Source organism: Pristiophorus japonicus, chromosome 8 (genome assembly GCF_044704955.1).
Source record: "Pristiophorus japonicus isolate sPriJap1 chromosome 8, sPriJap1.hap1, whole genome shotgun sequence".
NCBI lineage: Eukaryota > Metazoa > Chordata > Chondrichthyes > Pristiophoridae > Pristiophorus > Pristiophorus japonicus.
Genome location: NC_091984.1, coordinates 10,226,490 through 10,248,567, shown reverse-complemented (window position 1 = coordinate 10,248,567; position 22,078 = coordinate 10,226,490). Strand labels below are relative to the sequence as shown.

The window sequence follows — 22,078 nt, the reverse complement described above, 5'->3', positions numbered from 1 at the left end:
CATTTAGTTTATATCACCTCTCGCATTCTTCCTTCCAAAATGCTTTAATGGTGAGGTGGAGGGAATGAGCAGTAATCAAATAGTCCGAGGAACAGAAGATGTAGATTAGAATATACGGCTGGAGAAGATCACTTAGATAGGTAGAGTGAGACTTGGATGGATTTGAAAATGAGGACAATGAGTTTCATGCAGCCATGGAGTGATAGTGGTGATGGAGATTGAGAACTTGAAGCAAAAAAGAAGTTAATCTGTAAAGTTGCAGATTAATGAAACTTTTCAGAGGAGGGGAGATTGGTGGGGCGAACATTTGATAAATTAGTCCTTGAGGCGATGAAGTTGTGGGTTTGTTTTCTCCATAAAAAACTCCAAGCGATTCATGAGACCTGGTTCTCCCATAGAGCCACGCTGGCTGGTGGTGACATGGTCAAGAGCTACGGAGAGAAATTGCAGGTTGAAGACGGGATGGTAGTCTTAGAGGGTAAAAGGGCCTTTCTAGAAGGGGTGATGAGGGGTGTTTTAAAACAGATAAGAATGTTATATATGTAAACCTGTAAATGTTTAGCCACCAGAGGGCTCATCCCCTGGAGTCCCAAGGGATCCCACAATCCCTGGGGAGCACAGGCACATAAGGAGGCCTCACAGGCTGGAGAGGCACTCTGGAGACCTGCAATAAAGGACAAGAGTCACACACTACTTTGAGCTTACAGTATCTGGTCAGACTCTTTATTCAATACATAACAGTAGTAAAGGACAGTAGTGAGGATGATAAAGTTGGTAAACATGGGGTCAAGAAGGGGAGAGTTGGAAAGTGGTGATCTTAATGGAACAGATAGTAGGCTTTATTATGGAAATGAGTTTCATGCGGTCAGAGAGGAGAATGGGAAAACACTCAAGGAAATAGGAGGTAGAGGGCTGCGAGGGGAACAGATGTAGGAGGCAGGAGCAATTAAACAGATCACCTTATTTTGGAGATGTAATGTATTTGCTTTATGGGTTCTTTGTTTAAGAATTCATATCACATTGCTATTAAGAACTAGTTTATTAGCAAAGGTTTAACAATCACACTACACATTACCAGTTCATCCACCAGGCTCACAGCCACCTGCATCATTGTGGATGCCCTGAACCCAACTGGCTGGGGTTTTATTGAGTCTTGTGAACATCACGTGACTGGCTAAGCCACTCATAACTCAACAGCTCTACAACTATTTTGGTAGAACAATAATTAAGTGCCCCCTTATTAAGGGAGGGGGGGGGGCACTAAAACCGACAAATAAATCAAATTAACTTTTTACCAGAAACTGAAATCAAATTAAAATTTGGTTACCGGGTGTGATGATGCACTCTAGTCCCTCCCAAAGATCAGGAGCGTGGGACTGAAGTGCAACCAGAATTTGAGGAGCAGCCCCTTCAAATATTGGAAGAGGGGTTGCAACTTCACACATACAACATAGACGTGGAACACGGACTCCTCAACAGCTCTACAACTCTTTTAGTTGTGAACATTAAACAAGTGCCCCCTGATTAAAGGGGGGGGAGGGGGTTACACACCAAAAACTTTTCAAGTACTCCCTTGTTTTTTTTTGAGGGCACCAACACACAAATTATACAAGTGTCCCCTGGCTAAACAATAAACAAATTAAACTTTAGACAAAACATCAAATTAAAATTTGGTTGCCGGGGGTGATGATGCACTCCAGTCCCTCCGGCACCCACCTCTCGCGGAAGGCCGCGAGCGTACCGGTGGACACCGCGTGCTCCATCTCCAGGGACACCATGGCCCGGATGTAAGCACGGAAGAGAGGCGGGCAGTCAGGCTGAACGACCGCCTCGACCGCCCACTGCCTGGACCGGCTGATAGCCTCCTTGGCCGTGCCCAGGAACAGTCCTACGAGGAGGCCTTCCGACCTGCCCGCTCCCCTCCCCACAGGGTGCCCAAAGACCAGGAGCGTGGGACTGAAGTGCAACCAGAATTTGAGGAGCAGCCCCTTCAAATATTGGAAGAGGGGCTGCAACCTCGCACACTGAACATAGACGTGGAACACGGACTCCTCAACAACTCTACAAACCTGCGAGCATACTCACAGGTGCATACGTTACAGGAGACAAGTCTGAGAATTAGTGCCAGTGGAGATGATGGAGGTTGTGGGAGAAGGGAAGTCCGAGGGGGCGGTTCGTGGCAGAGAAGACGTTTTGGGGTTATTTCTTGCCTTTGAAGAGTAACGGGAGGAGTTGTCTGTAGAAAAGGTGCGGCAGTACTTCATGAGTGGGTCCTAGCCAGATTTGGTGGTGGACAACCAGGCTTGATTAACATGAGCGTTCTAGTCTTCAGCTCACAGATTTGAGTCCGCGGAAGTGGCTGGCACACCAGGCGAACGGTGGCAATGGGAGATGTCACAGGGCCTGCTGAAGAAGAGGACAGAAAGTTGATCATCACAAAAAAACCCCAGAACAATCACAAGTCTACCTCCTTCTAAACACAGCTGTGAAAACCATGGTTGTGGCCCTGGGGACGTGAAGGAAATCCCCAAAGCTGACTTTTCAATGTTTAGAAGAAAGCCGATTGGGTGAATGACTCCCCACTAACAGCTGTGATTGTGTAGCAATTATTAACAATTATAAGCTTGCAATGCGAGTATAAATAGAACGCTTAGTTATAGAAATGACTGTAACTCAACTTTTGCTCAAAGTGATCAGTAATTTGCCTTTTCTGCACCAGCTTATGGCATCCTTTGATACCTGCTGCTGCATGTCCGCAGATGTCTCAGAGTCCACTATCAAGGGTGGTGAAAGCGAGGCCATTAACACCTTGTTGGCGCTGCGGAGGTGATCATCGTTTTCATTCATGCCGCTTCAAAAGATATGTTTGCAAGAGCTGTGGAACAATGGGACACCGCCAACGTATGTGCAGGCGAGCTGCAAACCCTGCTAATCCTGCAAACCACCATGTTGCAGAGGAGGACAGATCCACGGCAGATCACGACGAACCAGAGCCTCAGACCGAGGAGGCAGAGGTACATGGGGTGCACACATTTACCACAAAGTGTCCCTCGATAATGCTGAAGGTTGAATTAAATGGACTCCCGGTGTCAATGGAGCTGGACACGGGCGTGAGCCAGTCCATAATGAGCAAAAAGACTTTCGATAAATTGTGGTGCAGCAAGGCCTCAGGGCCAGTCCTGACTCCCATTCGTACTAAACTGAGAACTTACACAAAATAATTGATTCCTGTAATCGGCTACCGTAAAGGTCTTCAACGATGGAGCGGTGCACAAGCTACCACTCTGGGTGGTACCGGGCGATGGTCCCATGCTGCTCGGCAGGAGCTGGCTGGGAAAGATAAGCTGGAACTGGGATGACATCCGAGCGCTCTCGTCCATCGACGACATTTCATGTGCCCAGGTCCTAAACAAGTTCCCCTCGCTGTTCGAACCGGGCATCGGGAAGTTCCAAGGAGCAAAAGTGCAGATCCACTTGATTCCGGGGCACGACCCATCCATCACAAGGCGAGAGCGGTACCGTACATGATGAGAGAGAGGGTGGAGATCGAGTTGGACCGGTTGCAACGAGAGGGCATCATTTCGCCGATTGAATTCAACAAGTGGGCCAGTCCAATTGGTCCAGTCCTCAAGGAAGACAGCACCGTCAGAATCTGTGGTGATTACAAAGTAACTATCAATTGTTTCTCCCTGGAGGATCAAAACCTGCTACCAAAGGCAGACGACCTATTTGTGATGCTGGCGGGAGGAAAAATGTTCACGAAGCTGGACTTGACCTCGGCCTACCTGACGCAGGATCTGGAGGAATCATTGAAGGGCCTCACCTGCAACAACACGCACAAAGGTCTCTTCATTTACAACAGATGCCCATTTGGGATTCGATCAGTCACAGCGATATTCCAGAGGAACATGGAAAGCTTGCTGAAGTCGGTCCCGCGCACCGTGGTCTTCCAGGACGACATCTTGGTTACAGGTCGGGACACCGTCGAGCACCTGCAGAACCTGGAGGAGGTTCTTAGTCGGCTTAATGGTGTGGGGCTCAGCTTAAATTGCTCGAAGTGCGTTTTCCTGGCGCCTGAAGTGAAGTTCCTGGGGAGAAGAATCGCGGTGGACGGCATCAGGCCCACCGATTCGAAGACGGAGGCAATCGAGAAAGCATCGAGACCATAGGACATGACGGAACTGCGGATGTTTCCAGGACTCAGGAAACTTCTTACCGGGTCTTAGCACACTGTTAGAACCACTACACTCTTTACTGCGTAAAGGAGATGAATGGGTATGGGGTAAAAGCCACGAAAATGCCTTTGAGAAAGCTAGGAAACTGTTATGCTCAAACAAATTATTTGTGTTGTAAGATCCATGTAAGCATTTGGTACTAGCCTGTGATGCGTCGTCATACGGTGTCGGGTGTGTATTGAACAAGCTAATGAATCTGGGAAATTGCAACCGGTTGCTTATGCATCCAGGAGTCTGTCTGAGGCTGAGAGAGCCTACAGCATGATTGAAAAAGAAGCGTTAGCGTGTGTTTATGGGGTAAAGAAAATGCATCAATATCTGTTTGAGCTCAAATTTGAATTGGAAACTGACCATATGTTCCTTGTGGTTGTAGATGCGTACTCCAAATGGATTAAATGTGAGATAATGTCGGCAAGCACGTCCGCTGCCACCATTGAAAGCCTGCGGGCCATGTTTGTCTCGCACGGGTTGCCTGATGTCCTGGTGAGTGACAACGGGCCGTGCTTCACCAGTGCCGAGTTCAAAGAGTTCATGACCAGCAATGGGATCAAACATGTCACATCTGCCCCATTTAAACCAGCGTCCAATGGTCAGGCAGAGAGAGTAGTGCAAACAATCAAGCAGAGCTTGAAGAGGGTAACTGAAGGCTCACTGCAGACTCGCCTATCCCGAGTCCTGCTTAGTTACCGCACAAGACACCACACGCTCACTGAGGTTCCCTCTGCTGAACTGCTCATGAAAAGAGCACTTAAGTCAAGGCTCTCGTTAGTCCACCTTGATCTACACGAACAGTTAGAGAGCAGGCGGCTTCAACAGAATACATATTATGATCGCGCAACTGTGTCTTGCGAAATTGAGATTAATGATCCTGTATGTGTGTTGAACTATGGACAAGGTCCCAAGTGGCTTTCCAGCACTGTCGTGGCCAAAGAGGGGAGTAGGGCGTTTCTGGTCAAACTTTCAAATGGACTCACCTGCAGAAAACAGTTGGACCAAAACAAACTCAGATTTATGGACTATCCAGAACAACCCACAATAGACTCTACCTTTTTTGACCCCCCAACACACACAAGTGGCAATCGACCCAGCGGTTGACCACAAAGCAGAACCCATCACCAACAGCAGCCCAGCAGGAATCACCACGCCCAACAGCCCAGCAAGGCCAACTGCGAAGCAGCCCAGCGAGGGCCCAACAAACGACTCACCAAAACCAGCATTTGCACCGAGAGATCAACCAGGGAAAGGAAGGCCCCAGATCGACTCACATTGTAAAAACTTACACTATTGACTTTGGGGGGGGGGGGGGGAGGAGTGTTGTTACTTATGTAATCCTGTAAATAACTTGTTTAACCACAAGAAGGCTCATCACCTAGAGTCCCAAGGGATCCCACAATCCCTTGGGAGCACCTGTACATAAGGAGACCTCACAGGCTGGAGAGGCACTCTGGAGACCGGTAATAAAGGACTGCGGTCACACATTACTTTAAGCTTACAGTATCTGTTCAGATTCTTTACTCAAGACATAACACCCCTCATCCCCGGAATCAACCTAGCTAACCTTCTCTGAACTGCCTCCAAAGCAAGTATATCCTTTTGTAAATATGGAAACCAAAACTACACGAAGTATTCCAGGTGTGGCCTCACCAATACCCTGTATAGTTGTAGCAAGACTTCCCTGCTTTTCTACTCTATCCCCTTTGCAATAAAGACCAAGATACCATTGGCCTTCCTGATCACCTGCTGTCCCTGCATACTATCCTTTTGTGTTTCATGCACAAGTACCCCCAGGTCCCGCTGTACTGCTGCACTTTGCAATCTTTCTCCATTTAAATAATAACTTGCTCTTTGATTTTTTTCTGCCAAAGTGCATGACCTCACACTTTCCAATATTATACTCCATCTGCCAAATTTTTGCCTTTGTATAGAACCTTGTTAGAACATAAGATCATAAGAATTAGGAACAGGAGTAGGCCATCTAGCCCCTCGAGCCTGCTCCGCCATTCAACAAGATCATGGCTGATCTGGCCGTGGACACAGCTCCACTTACCCGCCCGCTCCCCATAACCCTTAATTCCCTTATTGGTTAAACTTATATGGAACCTTGCTTTAAGGGAGAAAGGAATAGAAAGACATGTTGATGCAGTTAGATGCAGAAGGGTGGGAAGAGGCTCATATGGAGCATAAACACCGGTCTATTTCTCTGGTGCAAATACTATGTAATACTATGTAATATGTGAGCGTACCTGATATAATTACATTGAGTGTACAGCTATAATTTGCGTTTATATACCGCCTTTAAATTAGTAAGGCGCTTCACAGGAGCGTTATCAAATAACATTTGACTCAGCTACATAAATGTATATTAGAAAAACAAAATACTACAGATGCTGGAATCTGAAATAAAAACAGAAAATGCTGGAAATCTCAGCGGGTCAGGCAGCATCTGTGGGGAGAAAAACAGAGTTAACATTTCAGGTCGACGATCCTTTGTCAGAACTGGCGAATGTTTGAAAAGAACAGATCCTTAAGGCGATGTAACTATTTGTACTGCACTTTTTTGACCGACAGGCGACAAGCCCGCCCCCTGTCAAGCTTCACGCCCCCTTCCATGCGCGTGGTGCCGAGAAGCAGGACCTGAAGCTCCGACCCTTCCCCCGCCCCCCCCACCCCCCGCCACCCCCGCCGGCCTGGGCCCGATAGCAGTGTTAAGGAGCACTAAAAGGGGGAGGGGAACAAAGAAGAAAAGGGAAGGTCTGTGATAGGGTGGAAGGCAGGAGAGATTAGAGAGACAACAGGGATGATGGGCCGACTTGAAATGGTAATGACAGAAGTTAGAAAAAGGTTGTCTAGGTAGGGTATGAATGGCGGACTAATTACCAGCTGCAATTGGAGACAGAGAGAACAACAGGGAGATTAGGGCAGGTGAGCAAAAGCTTGGTCAAAGAGGTAGGTTTTAAAGAGTGTCTTAAAGGAGGAGAGAACGGTACAGAGGCGGAGAGGTTTAGGGAGGAAGTTCCAGAGCTTAGGGCCCAGGCAGCTGAAGGCACAGCCACCAATCACCATTGAGCAGAGAAAATCAGGATGCTCAAGAGGCCAGAATTGGATGAGCACAGACATCTCGGAGGGTTGTAGGGCTAGAGGAGGTTATAGAGATAGAGAGGGGCAAGGTCATGGAGGGATTTGAAAATAAGGACGAGAATTTTAAGATTGAGATGTTGCCGGACTGGGAGCCAATGTAGGTCAGCGAGCACAGGGGTGATGGGTGAGCGGGACTTGGTGCGACTTAGGACATGGATGAGCTCAAGTTTACCCAGGATGCAAGGTGGGAGACCAGCCAGGAGAGCATTGGAATGGTCGAGTCTGGAGGTAACAAAGGCATGGATGAGGGTTTCAGCAGCAGATGAGCTGAGGCAGGGGTGGAGGCGGGTGATATTATGGAGGTGGAAGTAGGCGATCTCGGTGAGGGAGAGGATATGAAGTCGGAAGCTCAGCTTAGGGTCAAATAAGATGCCGTGATTGCAAACGATCTGGTTGAGCCTCAGTCAGTGGCCAAGGAGAGGGGCGCAGTCGATGGTTAGAGAACAGAGTTTGTAGCGGAGACCAAAGTACATGTGGATATAACCAGTAACTGAAATGGAACAACAAGATTTTCTATTTGGATCCCTGGGCCTGCTACAAATAACTTAGATATGAGTCAGGCAAAGGCACACTGTAGCCCACAGGGAGCAAGAGGTCACCTACAGGCATAGTCTGAGATGCTGAAACCAAGAAATGATCTCGAGCAAAACCCCCCAAAATGGTTCAGATATGTGAAAATCAATATTTTATTTTCGTTTTTCTTTTCTATTGCTTTTGTGCTCATTAAGGTGAAGGATGTTGGTGATGGGGAATGGCATGCTATCCATTGAAACCTGGTGACCGGAATCTTACTGGCCCCGCCAGTGCCAGTGTTTGGGGGCGGGTCCACTGTCAAAAATGGTCGTGATTGACAGCGGGGCAGAATTCCACTCTGAACCCGCCTCCTTGTGAATTTCCAAAGTGCCGGGTGTGGCTGTGGTTTGCAGACCCGACATGAAGCAGCATGTCAGGCAATTGTAATAGTTAACAAGCTGTTAGAGCAGCATTTTACCAGGCCCAAAGGATTTTTCCAAGTTTTTTACAAGGTTCAGGGCCCTCGGATATCATGTCAGGCAAGTGTGTCGGATTCTCAACAACTCTGGATTGCTTTGGCGAGTTGACAGCTGCAGAATTGATATAAAAGCTACCATTTCACAGCTGTTCAGTTTCCAGTCAAAGAAGCTGGAGCCTTCAGGATTTGGAATACCCTTTTCAGCTGTATGGAGTTTGAAGTGTTGGCGGTGAACTCTCAATCCAGTGTCAGCTCCTTGGAGCAACCTCTCTCACCAGTGACAGATCGCTTCTGTCATCTCACCCTCAGCTTCCAGCAGCATTGGTGCCCTTGAAAAAAAATCTCACTGTGGCCCTCAGAATCCCACCACGATCAGCCCCAACAGCAACATCACTAAACACACCAGCATCACTAACAGCAGCACCAAACTTCTCCGTAATCACCTGATGATGCACAGGACGCAGGGCATCAGCACCTGACCACATTGCTGTCCGGGACTGCAGGGCTGACCTCACCATGACCAGGTTTACTTCACTTGACGGTGTACACCCTGACTGCCACATGATGCGCCAGGTTAGCACCACCCCACACCAGCACCATAAAGCATCCCTGCAATGTCCAAGCCATTCCTTTCACACTCATCGCCATTGCGGGGGTACTCTTATGTCTCACCATTCACTGCAAATCACTAAACCACTTGCAAAGATGCACACAGATCTGTCCAAGAAGGCAAAGTGTTGAAAATAAAGATTTCAATTTTTGACAAACCTTACATCAGCATTGATGATATCACCCAAGTGCCTACCTTTATGTGTTGTTAGTTGGTATGATTGGGCAAGGATGAGGGTGAGTGTGAGGGGTGGCTAATGAGATGGGGATGTGATAATGCAGATCGAGACAGAGGGATGGGTGGAGGTGCAAGGTAAGTTGGTGTGAGTAAGGATGTGCAGGGGTAGGGTAGGGAAGGCAGAGTGATGGGGATGTGATGAGTGATACAGCAGGATGAGGTTGAGTGTGGCTTTGCAGTAAAGTTTCGTGATCTACTGAGACCGTTGAAAGGTTTGCACCACTGCAGGCTGCTCCTCCAGATGACATCCCTGCTTGTGCCCTCCTGTGCAATGTGCAACTAGGCTGCGTTGGTGTCCTGGGGAGGTCTCTTCCACCCATGGGAAGGGAAGAGAACCTCACTGCGTGCTGTGGGAGAGCCCGGGTGCAGCCGTGCACCTTTGTGCCGTGCTTGTCAGCGTTCGCCCGACCTCAATGCTGCAGAACACCAACAGCACAACTGTCAAAATGTATGTGGGCATGGTCCCTTTAAGAAAAGCGTCTGATAACGTGTCACCGAATGACGTCATCAGACCTGTTTTCTTATAGTTGGCCGGGAAGCTCGCGGGGCGGTCTTACCAAGCCCCATCAGGGGAACGTCGTGAGGGGAGCCGACATAGAGCCTCTCTCCCGCCTCGCTTCCGGTAGGTGGCAGTTAAACCAACCTAGCTCTTTCCTGTCCGAAAGCAGCCATGATCGCAACATCTGCAATTTCAACCTGCTGTCCTGAGCAGGCGGCAAGAACACGTGCCGGAGCCAACAGCGTCGTTCTTTACATATGCATGTTGCGGCCCGATGACGTAATTGAGACAGTACTGTAATTTTAACTTCAGGCCTGAGATGGGGACTCCACCTGGAGTTAAAATCAGGGCCAGCTTTTGCATCAGAAGCAATGGTTGGAATGAGATAAACGCCTGCAATATTGGTGTTCCAACTCCATACCTGGCAGTGTCTAATGGGAGACTTGAGAATTTGGCCCCTTATTCATCTACCCTTTGCAGTCTTGCGATAAGATGATTAAAACTTGAAGTATGTGATCTGAATTTGTCCCGGTGCTCTACTTATATGACTGGGGGGGAGGTGGGGGGTGGAGTATCTAGCCATGATGCTGCAGGCATTGTGAGTGTAGGGTAGGTTTGGTGGAGCAGTTTTTTTTCCTGTCTGTCATTTTTGTATATTCGTTACTGTGCTCTCCAGCTTCAGCGCAATAATGCTCCCATGTTTCATCTTTCTAGTGTCGCTACTGGTTCAACCCCAAGGTATCACTCACTAGTGCTGCTACTGGCCTACTCCAGAATCCCATCCACTTGTGTCCTATTTACTCAATACTGAGTCTCACCCTCTAGTGCTGTCACTGGTCAATACTGAGTCCTGCCCACCAGTCTTGTTGTTGGTATTATTAGAAGGTACAATACAATGGGTCCTTTCAATCCCAAGAAGCCACCCCCACCCATCATCCCCCCACCCCACACTTGATAATTCACTAATGTCCTTTGGGGAAGGAAATCTGCCATCCTTACCTGGTCTGGCCTAAATGTGACTCCAGACCCACAGCAATGTGGTTGATTCTTAACTACTCTCTGAAATGGGTCTAGCAAGCCACTCAGTCATACCAAACAGCTACGGACGGCAGCAGTTCAAGGAGGCGGCTCACCTCCACCTTCTCGAGGGCAATTAGTGATGGCCAATAAATGCTGGCCTTGCCAGTGACACATCCCAGGAACGAATACATTTTTTTGTTGCTGTGTCCTGAGGGGAAACTTCAGTGGGAATCAGCTACTAGATGTTTAAATTAGTCTTTCGCCCCGGCATTTAACGACGGATTTAAACATGTTAGGATTCCTGCCTTAAATTCAGGAAAGCGAACATCAGCATTATATGACCGCAGCCATTTTGGAAATTGTCTCTCAAGGATATACTCGGTTTTTGAACAGGGGACCTGTCCAGTCATAAGAAGATGATAAACTGTTTGCTGAACAAGACAGAGCAATGTTGCTGCAGACAGGGAAGAAACACGTTTCTGTGTTTGACATTAGGCCGCTCGGTCTATTCCCCCTCCGTTACACTACTAGACGGGCTGCTCGCACTATTTTCAGAAGAGAAAGCAGAGCAGAAAACTCACAGGTCTCTGTGCTAATGGCACAGGATGGGCTAACTCGTTTCACCTCTCGGCTTTTTAATTGTTACCACCGCCTGCCAATTCTCTGAGTGATTCCAGCATTTGTTGTTTGTATTTCTCTGTTCCGCTCTCCTGGCACCACCTAAGGCTGGGCTGCAGTTTGACTACGGGACAGTATTTTGTTGACGGTGTCGCTCCCCCCCAAAGACAAACAAATCCCAAGGCACCAGGGAGAATGTTAAGAGGGCGTTTGATGACTAATTTATTCACAGGGTCACTTCTGCTTTCTCAATGACAAAACAGCAAATCGAATCCAGCAGGTGGTAGCTTCCTCATCTGAAGCTGGCACAGTGACTATTTGTGAATTAGATTGTTACCGAGCAGCTCCTGGTATGAAGGCAGGATCTGCCCGGGTTCTGTTCTTGCTGCTGATAATTCACCTCAGTCCCAGCGTTGCTGAGATTTCCTGCAGAGATGAGGTTGGCCGACCAGTGGACTGGTGAGTACAAAACCGTATCAGACGACTGTCGAAAGGGATTCGGGGTGGCCTCAGTCCAGGTCCCAGTGGTCATGGACCCACAGCAAAAAACGGACCCCATTTCGCGCTAATGAAGAAAGAAAGAACTTGCATTTATATAGCATCTTTCATGACCTCAGGGTGCTCCAAAGCGCTTTACAGCCGATGAAGTACTTGTCACGGTTGCAATGTAGGAAACGCAGCAGCCAATTTGCACACAGTAATCTCCCACAAACAGCAATGTGCTAACGACCAGATAATCTGTTTTACTGATGTTGATTGAGGGATGAATATTGGTCAGGACACCGGGAAGATCTCCCCTGCTCTCCTTCGAAATAGTGCCGTGGGATCTTTTACATTTACCTGAGAGGGCAGACAGGACCTCAGTTTAACGTCTCATCTGAAAGACGGCAACTTTGACAGTGCAGTGCTCCCTCAGCACTACACTGGGAGTGTCAGCCTGGATTATGGGCTCAAGCCTCTGAAGTGGCACTTGAACCCTTGCCCTTCAGACTCAGAGGCAAGAGGGCTAGCCACTGAGCCATAGCTGACACCGTTTTACAGAAAGGCCACAAGGTGGCTGATGTGGGTGCCAATTCAGAGGCTGAACCGGGGCAAAGAAGCAGCAGCGTTGTCTCTGCACCTACCCGTGCTACAGCTTGGTGCTAACACTGAGGTCGAGAAATTCGGGTCATTTGCGACCGGGCATGGTGCAGGGACTTTAGCAGCGGCGCTAACCCATAGCACTCCCGCTCTGCTGTGCCAGCGATGACGATGTCATCACTGTGCGCAGCGCCCCGTTAGCGCCCTAAATTGGGTATCGCCCCCTGAATCTGCGCCGGGCCATGACAGCGACGGTTTCAGGGGGCGCATACCGTGTGGTTAGCCGCTCACGGGGCGACGGTTAAAGGGGAGGTGTAGTGCTTTTAATTTCAAAAAAAGATCCGATTTTTTGGTGCGCCCCTATTGGCACTTTGAATGCCGGGTCCGTGTCGCGATCGGTCAGGTCGGCACTCTGTTTCAGTGTTGAGCTGTTGGCACGGCAACCCCGCCGCCCGGTGGTCCAGGTAGGCCCATTTTTATAATACAGAGTTTGCAGCTTGTGCCCTTCCCTTTAGTTAAAGGAAGAGTTCCTCCTTCGCGGCAGCGCTATGCCCCGCTCCCGACCTGTTCGACCCGCTCCCGACCCGTCCTCCCCGCTCCCGACCCTTCCTCCCCGCTCCCGACCCGTTCTCCCCGCTCCCGACCCTTCCTCCCCGCTCCCGACCCGTCCTCCCTACTCCCGACCCGTCCTCCCCACTCCCGACCCATCCGCCCTGCTCCAGAACTGTCCGTCCTGCTACTGCCCCAGAAAGCACGTGGAGTGCTTTATTTTACGCCCCAATTTCGTTCAGGGGCGGTAACCCCAATTTCTCATGAGAGGTGAGAATTCTGCGCCTGTCGCAGTCTCGCGCCACGTGAGTGCTACTGCTCCGTGCCTGGAATAGAAAGTATTCCAATCACCAACACTGACATTCCTTGCTGTAATGCGCTCAAAAAACGTCACGCGCACAAAAAATTGAACGGGTAATTTTTGTGACCACTGGTGACCTCACTCAGTAACCTCACTGAGATTCCATTATACTACAAGGTCAAAGCACTGAGCGTTACATGACTATCTGTCCAACCTGTGACAGAGACTGTGGTTCTCGTATTGGACTGTACAGCCACCTCTAAGAACTCATGCTAAGAGTGGAAGCAAGACTTCCTCGATTCCGAGGGACTGCCTATGATGATGATGATGATGGTATGGAGCATATAGCTTCACCTTCCCTTTGAAACGTTTAACTTTAATTCGACATTCACCTGTGCTGTGCCCTTCCGATTGAAAGTGCTTCAATAGATCGACTGGGGAGAAAGCGGGAAGATCAGGGGTAGTCTTCAGGTGAAGCAAGGTTAGACTGCAGGGGGATAATTAGACCAGAGCATGCAGAGGTAAGATTTTTAACAAGATATATATAGCAACTCGTTTCGGGTGGTGGGATATTGCGGACCCTTTGGATCTCGGCTGAAAATCCAGTGCAGTAATGAGGGACTGCTGCATTGTTGAAGATGCAATGTTAAACCTTCACAGCTCTCAATAGGGAGAGAATAATTGAAAAATAGTTGTCAACAATGATCTGCCATTTAAAAGCTTTGGACATTTTGGCGTTTTATTTGTCCGCTAACTATCTTCTTGTTATTTCTCCAATTTCTTACCTCACAGGTTTGTCATATACAAGTTGCCCAAATATAAAGTTCATCAAGCTGTCGGGCTGGGACTAAAATACATGTACTTGGATCCCTCAACTGTCGACTGGCAGCCGAGCAAACATCTTATCAATATGACAGAGAGTGCCGTGGGGAGAACTTTACAACAGCTTTACTCAACCTATAAGTCAAAGGCAAGTGTTAGCATGCCATGTTAATCAGGAGATGAGGAGAAACTTCTTCACTCAGAGAATTATGAACTTGTGGAATTCTCTACCACAGAAAGTTGTTGAGGCCAGTTCGTTGAATATATTCAAAAGGGAGTTAGATGTGGCATTTACAGCTAAAGGGATCAGGGGGTATGGAGAGAAAGCAGGAAAGGGGTACTGAGGGAATGATCAGCCATGATCTTATTGAATGGTGGTGCAGGCTCGAAGGGCCGAATGGCCTACTCCTGCACCTATTTTCTATGTGACCAACCCACACGCACATAAAAGTAACAGAATCTACTGAGAATTCACAATCATTTCTTCCAAAATGTCACAAGTATTTTCTTTCATTCTCCTCAAATAAAGAAGTTTTAGTGCTGGGTTTGGAACGTTTTCCACCAGGCCATCCATTGTCACCATCAACATTCGGGCATAAATCTCCTGCACTCTAACAACCTCAGGGAAGCATGTACTCTTGTATCACTGTAACATGTTTCCATTTTGCAATACCTGCCATCCTGTAAGATTGCCAATTATGTTGAATTAGGGCCAATTTTTGAACAACCAGACTCATTTCACATAGGACCCGTACAGAGCAAACTTCTGTCCCATCATCCCAGGCTGGATTTAAGCTTGCATCCCAGAAGTGAAAAGCTAGTGTCTAATAGACTGTGCCACAAAATGTACGCAGGTTAATGTGAGGAGGCAGAATTCCAGCCTAATTGTGTGGAGGGAATCGGTCGTGTTTCTGTCCCATTTATGTTAGTGTGGAAATTCCCGACCTGGGGTGGGGGGCGAGAGGAAGGTTGGGGCGGAGAGCGGGGGCAGGGGGGAGGGAGGTGGGGATGTTTGGGCGGGGGGAGGTGGGAATGTGTTGGGGCGGAGGGGGGTAGGTGGGGATGTGTTGGGGCGGAGGGAGGGAGGTGGAGATGTCAGGGTGGGGGGGAGATGAGGGATGTCAGGGTGGGGGGGAGATGAGGGATGTTAGGGTGGTGGGGGAGAGGTGGGGGACGTTGGGGCAGAGGGGGGGCACAGAGGAGGGGGGGGGGGCTGCGAGGAAGGTGTGTGATTGCTTCTTCTCCCTCGCCCCTTCTACATCCCAGGAGCAGTTTGGGTGCTCTCCCAGGAATTTCACCTGACTCCACCACTTAGGCCCAGCAATTCCCACGCTCACTGAGAGCCAGAACTAGGCTCCATTGTGGGCCTCCTGAAGATGGCAACAATGAAGAGCACAAAGTGAATCTTCCCATAGAGGAAGCAAAAATGGATCGATTGCTTTCTTACTGATGGCCTATCATTCCTTACTGATGTACATCTTTGGCCCAGGAAGGGCCTCAACATCCCTTTCCGCCTCAGAGCAGCACTGCAGAGGCAGGGATTTGGGATGGGGTCATCGGGAGGCCAAAGTGGCCAGAAGAAGTCCCACCCCACCAGGTTTGCACTGCTTTACATAGAATTACATCGAATTTACAGCATAGAAATGGGCCATTCAGTCCAATTGGTCTCTGCCGATGTTTATGCTCTACATGAGCCTCCTCCCACCCTACTTTATCTCACCCTATCATTCTATTCCTGGGAGAAGTCCAGAACCAGGGGTCACAGTCTAAGGATAAGGGGTAAGCCATTTAGGACCGAGATGAGGAGAAACTTCTTCACCCAGAGAGCGGTGAACCTGTGGAATTCTCTACCACAGAAAGTTGTTGAGTCCAGTTCGTTGGATATATTCAAAAGGGAGTTAGATGTCGCCCTTACGGCTAAAGGGATCAGGGGGTATGGAGAGAAGGCAGGAGTGGGGTACTGAAGTTGCATGATCAGCCATGATCATATTGAATGGTGGTGCAGGCTCGAAGGGCCAAATGGCCTACTCCTGCACCTATTTTCCATGTTTCTATGTTTCTCCCATGTAGCTTCCCCTTAAATGTATCTGTGCTGTTCGCCTCAACTACTCTTTGTGGTGGCAAGTTCCACATTCCAAGCACGCTCTGGGTAAAGAAGTTGCTCCTGAATTCCCTACTGGATTAATTAGTGACTGTTATATTTATGTCCCATTCCCACTCTGCCCTCCCTATCCTTGGTCTGCTACACTGTTCCAGTGAAGCTCGAGGAACAGCACCTCATCTTTCGACACTTTACATTCTTCCGGACTCGACATCGTGTTCAACAATTTCAGATTCTAACATCTGCCCTCGTTTTTTCAGACGGCAGCTGTTGGTAATGATTCTGCTATTCCCACTTATACCTCCTCGACACTTAGCTTTTGTTTCATTACTCGGCCCATTAGCATCTGTCTTCACCTTGCACCATCAACCCTTTAATCGCTCCTGCCTTCCTATCACAGACCTTCTTTTTGTTCTTCCTTGCCTCTGTAATTGCTTAAAACATGTTACTTTTTCCACTTCTGACGAAAGGTCATCGACCTGAAACGTTTGCTCTGTTTCTCTCTCTCCACAGTTACTGCCTGACCTGCTGAGTATTTCCAGCAGTTTTTATTTCAAATTTCCAGCATCTGCAGCATTTTGCTTTTATATTTATGCCCTCCACTTTTGGATTCTCCACTAGTGGAAAAATCTTCTCTATGTATACCCTGTCAATCCCATTCAGAAATGTAAAGACCTCTATTAGTTCACCCCTCGAGTCTCCTCTTTTCTAGAGACAAAAGACCCAGGAGCCAAAATTGCCCCCCTCGTTAAGGCCCATTACCGTCTCTCAGAGGCCTCACCAACCAGGGACAGATGGATGGGCCGACCCATCCTAAATTGGCCCGGGCCGGGAGCGGCGGGAACAGGTTTACACATTGGAGGCCCCCCCCCCGTCGGGCACACACCAACCCCACCCTGCTCGGGAAATTGCCCCGCGGGAGCAGCGCCGCTGCCAGTCGGTGCCACTGACAGCTTTCCCCTGCGGGAAACTGTGTGGCTGGGTGGCACGTCCACCGTTCAAGGGGAAGGCGCGCTGTCACCGCCTCCATTTTATTTTAATTATTGGCTGACTCCAAGGTCGGCCCGACAGTGGTGGCCACCAGTTCGGCCTGGCCGCCAACAGGCAGCCCGGCACCCCTTCTTGGGTAGCAGGCCGCTGGCCCGGCCGGAACCCTCCCTAGTGGCCCAGTGGCCCTAATTAAACTAAATGCAGAGCTCACTGCGGCCCTCCCCTTTAACTGAAGGGGAGGGATGTTGTGACGCAGCATGCCCACATCACACTGATGACTCGTAGCGTTGACTTGCCCTGCTCCAACAGCACGTCCGCCTCTCAACACCACCCCGACCGGAAATAGAAAACAAAGTGGTGAATATCGGTCCAATCTCCACCCTATGGGTTGGGGCAGAGAGAAACCTAACCATTCAGTGAGTGGTGCCTACTTTATGGTCGGGGGGCCATTTCAGTTGCCCAGCCTCTGCAATCTTTCCTGATAGTTATAACCTCTCAGTTTTGCTATCATCCTTGTAAATCTTTTGTGCACTTTTCTCCAGTGCCTCTGCATCCTTTTTGTAATTTGGTGACCATAACTGTGCACAGTACTCCAAGTGTGGCCTAACCAAGGTTCTATATAAGTTTAACATAACCTCTCTGCTTTTCAATTCTATTCCTTGAGAAATGAACCCTCGTGCTATGTTTTTATTTTTCACCACCTTGTTAACCTGTGTTGCTACTTTTAGTGATTTGTGAATCTATACCCCTTGATCCCTTTGCTCCTCTATACTATTTAAACTCTTACTTCCCAAGGAATATATGGCCTCCTTATTTCTCCGACCAAAATGCACCACCTCACAATTATCTCTATTGAAATTAATTTGCCACTTACACACCCATTCTGCAAGTTTAGTAACGTCTTCTTGTATTTACCTTGCCTGACTTTATGGAATTTATATATTTGGGTTAGGAAATGTCGTTATTGTTCCCTTGGAAACAGGTCAACGACAGAGCATATTTCATGTACAATGATGCCGGACCATCAATGCCTTATGACATGCACCATGGACATACAAAAGGTAACTAAATCTTATACACTATTACATAAGAAATAGGAGCAAAAGTAGGCCATTTGGCCCCTCGAGTCTGCTCCGCCATTTAATAAGATCATGGCTGATATGATCATGGACTCAGCTCCACTTCCCTGCCCGCTCCCCATAACCCTTTATTCCTTATCGCTCAAAAATCTGTCTATCTCCGCCTTAAATATATTCAATGACCCAGCCTCCACAACTCTCAGGAGCAGAGAACTCCACAGATTTACAACCCTCTGAGAGAAGAAATTCCTTCTCAACTCAGTTTTAAATGGGCGGCCCCTTATTCTGAGACTATACCTCATAGTTCTAGTTTCTTCTACGAGTGGAAATATCCTCACTGCATCCACCTTGTTAAGCCCCCTCATTATCTTATATGTTTCAATAAGATCACCTCTCATTCTTATGAATTCCAATGAGTATAGGCCCAACCTACTCAACCTATCTTCATAAGTCAACCCCTCGACTCTGGAATCAACCTAATGAACCTTCTCTGAACTGTCTCCAATGCAAGTATATCCTTTCTTAAATACGGAGATCAAAACTGGATGCTGTACTCGAGGTGTGGCCTCACCAATACCAGGAGTGGCACAGGGCCTTGTTTATTAGGGGTGATTAATCCGGATTGGATCCGCATTATATAGTGTAGAACAATGGGAGTGCACGTGCCTCCCACCCAGGAACCACAAATGGTTTTAGACATCCAACAGAATATTACCAAATACTTTCTTTAGATATGCCAAATTATTAGGTTAATGCAAGCATTTTGTAGATTGGGTTTTGCATTAATCTTTTACTAGTATAGCTCATTTCTTTTGTACATTTTCAGCCACTAGGAAACAGAATGTATTTTGTTACATTCTCTTCCCCTCCCCCCAAATCACATAGAAACATAGAAACATAGAAATTTACAGCGCAGAAGAAGGCCATTTCGGCCCATCTTGTCTGCACCGGCTGACAAAGAGCCGCACGGCCCTTGGTCAGCAGCCCTAAAGGATACATAAAAACCCATGAACAATGATGGAAAGGCAAAGAGCAGCCAGTCCAACCAGTCTGCCCCACACCACTGCCCCACACCCCTTATACTAAAAACATCTACACTCCATCCCAACCGGAGCCATGTGATCTCCTGGGAGAGGCAAAAACCAGATAAAAACCCAGGCCAATTTAGGGAGAAAAAATCTGGGAAAATCCCTCTCCGACCCATCCAGACGATTGAAACTAGTCCAGGAAATCACCCTGGCTGTATTCTATTCCCTGCAGTACTTACCATTATATCTGCTCCGTCCAACAAAAGGTCATCTAGTCTAATCCCAATTACCAGCCTTAGGTCCATAACCCTACAGGTTACGGTACTTTAAGTGCCCATCCAACCATCTCTTAAAAGTGGTGAGGATTTCTGCATCCACCACTCTTCCAGGCAGCGAGTTCCGGATCCCCACAACCCTCTGCGTAAAGAAGCCCCCCCCTCAAATCCCCTCTAAACCTTCCACCAACCACCTTAAAACTATGCCCCCTCCACCAATGGAAATAGACACTTACTATCCACTATGTCCAGGCCCCTCAATATTTTGTACACCTCGATGAGGGGTCTCCTCTCAACTTCCTCTGTGCCAATGAGAACAAACCCAGCCTATATCATAACTAAGATTCTCCTTTCCAGGCAGCATCTTAGTAAATCTCCTCTGCACCCTCTCTAGTGCAATCACGTCCTTCCTATAAAATGGCAACCAGAACTGCACGCAGTACTCCAGCTGTGACCTAACCAAAGTATTATACAATTTAAACATAACCTCCCTGCTCTTATATTCTATGCCTTGGCCAATAAAGGCAAGCATTCGTATGGCTTCTTAACCACCTTATACACCTGGCCTGCTACTTTCAAGGATCTGTGTACAAGCACTCCCTTTGTTCATCTACACTATTAAGTGGCCTACCGTTTAATGTTTATATCCTTTCCTTATTAGCCCTCCCAAAGTGCATCACCTCACACTTCTCTGAATTAAATTCCATTTGCCACTGCTCTGCCCACCTGACCAGTAGATTGATATCCTCCTGCAGCCCATGACTTTCCTCTTCATTATCAACCACACAGCCAATTTTAGTGTTGTCTGCAAACTTCTTAATCGTACTCCCTATATTCAAATCTAAATCGTTGATACACAGCACAATAAGCAAGGGACCCAGTACTGAGCTCTGCGGAACCCCACTGGAAACATCCTTCCAGTCACAAAAACATCCATCAATCATTACCCTTTGCTTCCTACCGCCAAGCCAATTTTGGATCCAACTTGCCACTTTGCCCTGGATCCCATGGGCTTTAACCTTCATGACCAGTCTATCATGCGGAACCTTATCAAAAGCCTTGCTAAAGTTCATATATACTACATCGTACGCACTAACCTCCTCGACCCTCTTGGTTAGCTCCTCAAAAAATTCAATCAGGTCAGTCAAACACGATCTTCCCTTAACAAATCCATGCTGACTGTCCCTAATTAATCCTTGCCTATCCAAATGCAGGTTTATCCTGTCGTTCAGGATTTTTTCCAATAATTTTTGCACCACTGACGTTAGGCTGACAGGCCTGTAATTACTCGGCCTATCCCTTTTTCGCTTCTTAAACAAGGGTACTACATTAACAGTTCTCCAATCCTCCGGCACCATGCCCATATCCAAAGAGGGCGGGAAAATGATGGTCAAGGCCTCTGCTATTTCCTTTTTTACTTCGCTCAACAACCTGGGATGCATTTCATCTGGGCCTGGGGACTTATCTACTTTCAAAGCTGCTAAACCCCTTAATACATCCTCTCTTACTCTATTTATTTCATCCAGAATATCACACTCCTCCTCGATAGCAGTATCTGCATTACCCCGTTCCTTTGTGAAAACAGATGCAAAGTATTCATTAAGAACCCTACCAACATCTTCCGCTTCCTCACAAAGATTACCCTCATGGTCTCTAATAGGCCCTACCCTTTCCTTAGTTACCCTCTTACTCAATATACTTATAGAACATCTTAGGGTTTTCCTTAATTTTACTGGCCAAGAATTTCTCATGCTCCCTCTTAGCATTCCTAATACCCTTTTTAATTTTACCTCTTATCCTTCTATATTCCTCTAAAGATTCTAAAGTATTTAGCCGTTGATATATGACATAAGCATCTCTTTTTTTCTTAATCCTCCTCTGTAAGTCCCTAGACATCCAGGGGGCTCTTGAATTATTTTTCCCAGCTTTTTGCTTTCAGGGCACATGTTTGGCCTGAACCTTTCGGATCTCCTCCTTGAATGCCTCCCACTGTTCTGACACTGATTTACCCACAAGTAGCTGTTTCCAGTCGACGATGGCCAATTCACTCCTTAACTTAGCAAAATTAGCTTTTCCCCAATTCAGAAATTTTATTCCAGGCCTATTCTTGTCCTTATCCATAAACAACTTGAATCTGACTGAATTATGATCACTGGCACCCAAATGCTCCCCCACTAATACCCCTTCAACCTGCCCAGCTTCATTCCCCAAAACTAAATCCGAGACTGCCCCCTCTCATGTTGGGCTTGCTACATACTGACTACAAAAGTTCCCTTGAATGCATTTCAAGAATTCTGCACCCTCTATACCCTACACACTAAATTTGTCCCAATCAATATTTGGATAGTTAAAATCCCCTACTATTACTACCATATGGTTTTTAGACTTCGCAGCAATTTGCCTACATATTTGCTCCTCTATCTCCCTCCCACTGTTTAGGGGTCGATAATACACTCCCAGCAGTGTGATCGCCCCTTTTTTATTTTTCAATTTGACCCATATGGC

General features: G+C 47.7%; 1 protein-coding gene across 1 annotated transcript in view; it reads left to right on the top strand.

Moving 5' to 3' along the window:
• Nucleotides 1-9,881: 9,881 nt before the first annotated feature.
• The window catches only part of dnase2b (deoxyribonuclease II beta), a 37,608-nt gene continuing 25,411 nt past the window's right edge, over nucleotides 9,882-22,078 (top strand). Inside the window, exons 1-4 of the mRNA XM_070886445.1 lie at nucleotides 9,882-9,989; nucleotides 11,581-11,807; nucleotides 14,071-14,248; nucleotides 18,174-18,252. Of these exons, the coding sequence (XP_070742546.1) occupies nucleotides 9,882-9,989; nucleotides 11,581-11,807; nucleotides 14,071-14,248; nucleotides 18,174-18,252 (592 nt within the window). The remainder of the gene's footprint in view (nucleotides 9,990-11,580; nucleotides 11,808-14,070; nucleotides 14,249-18,173; nucleotides 18,253-22,078) is intronic.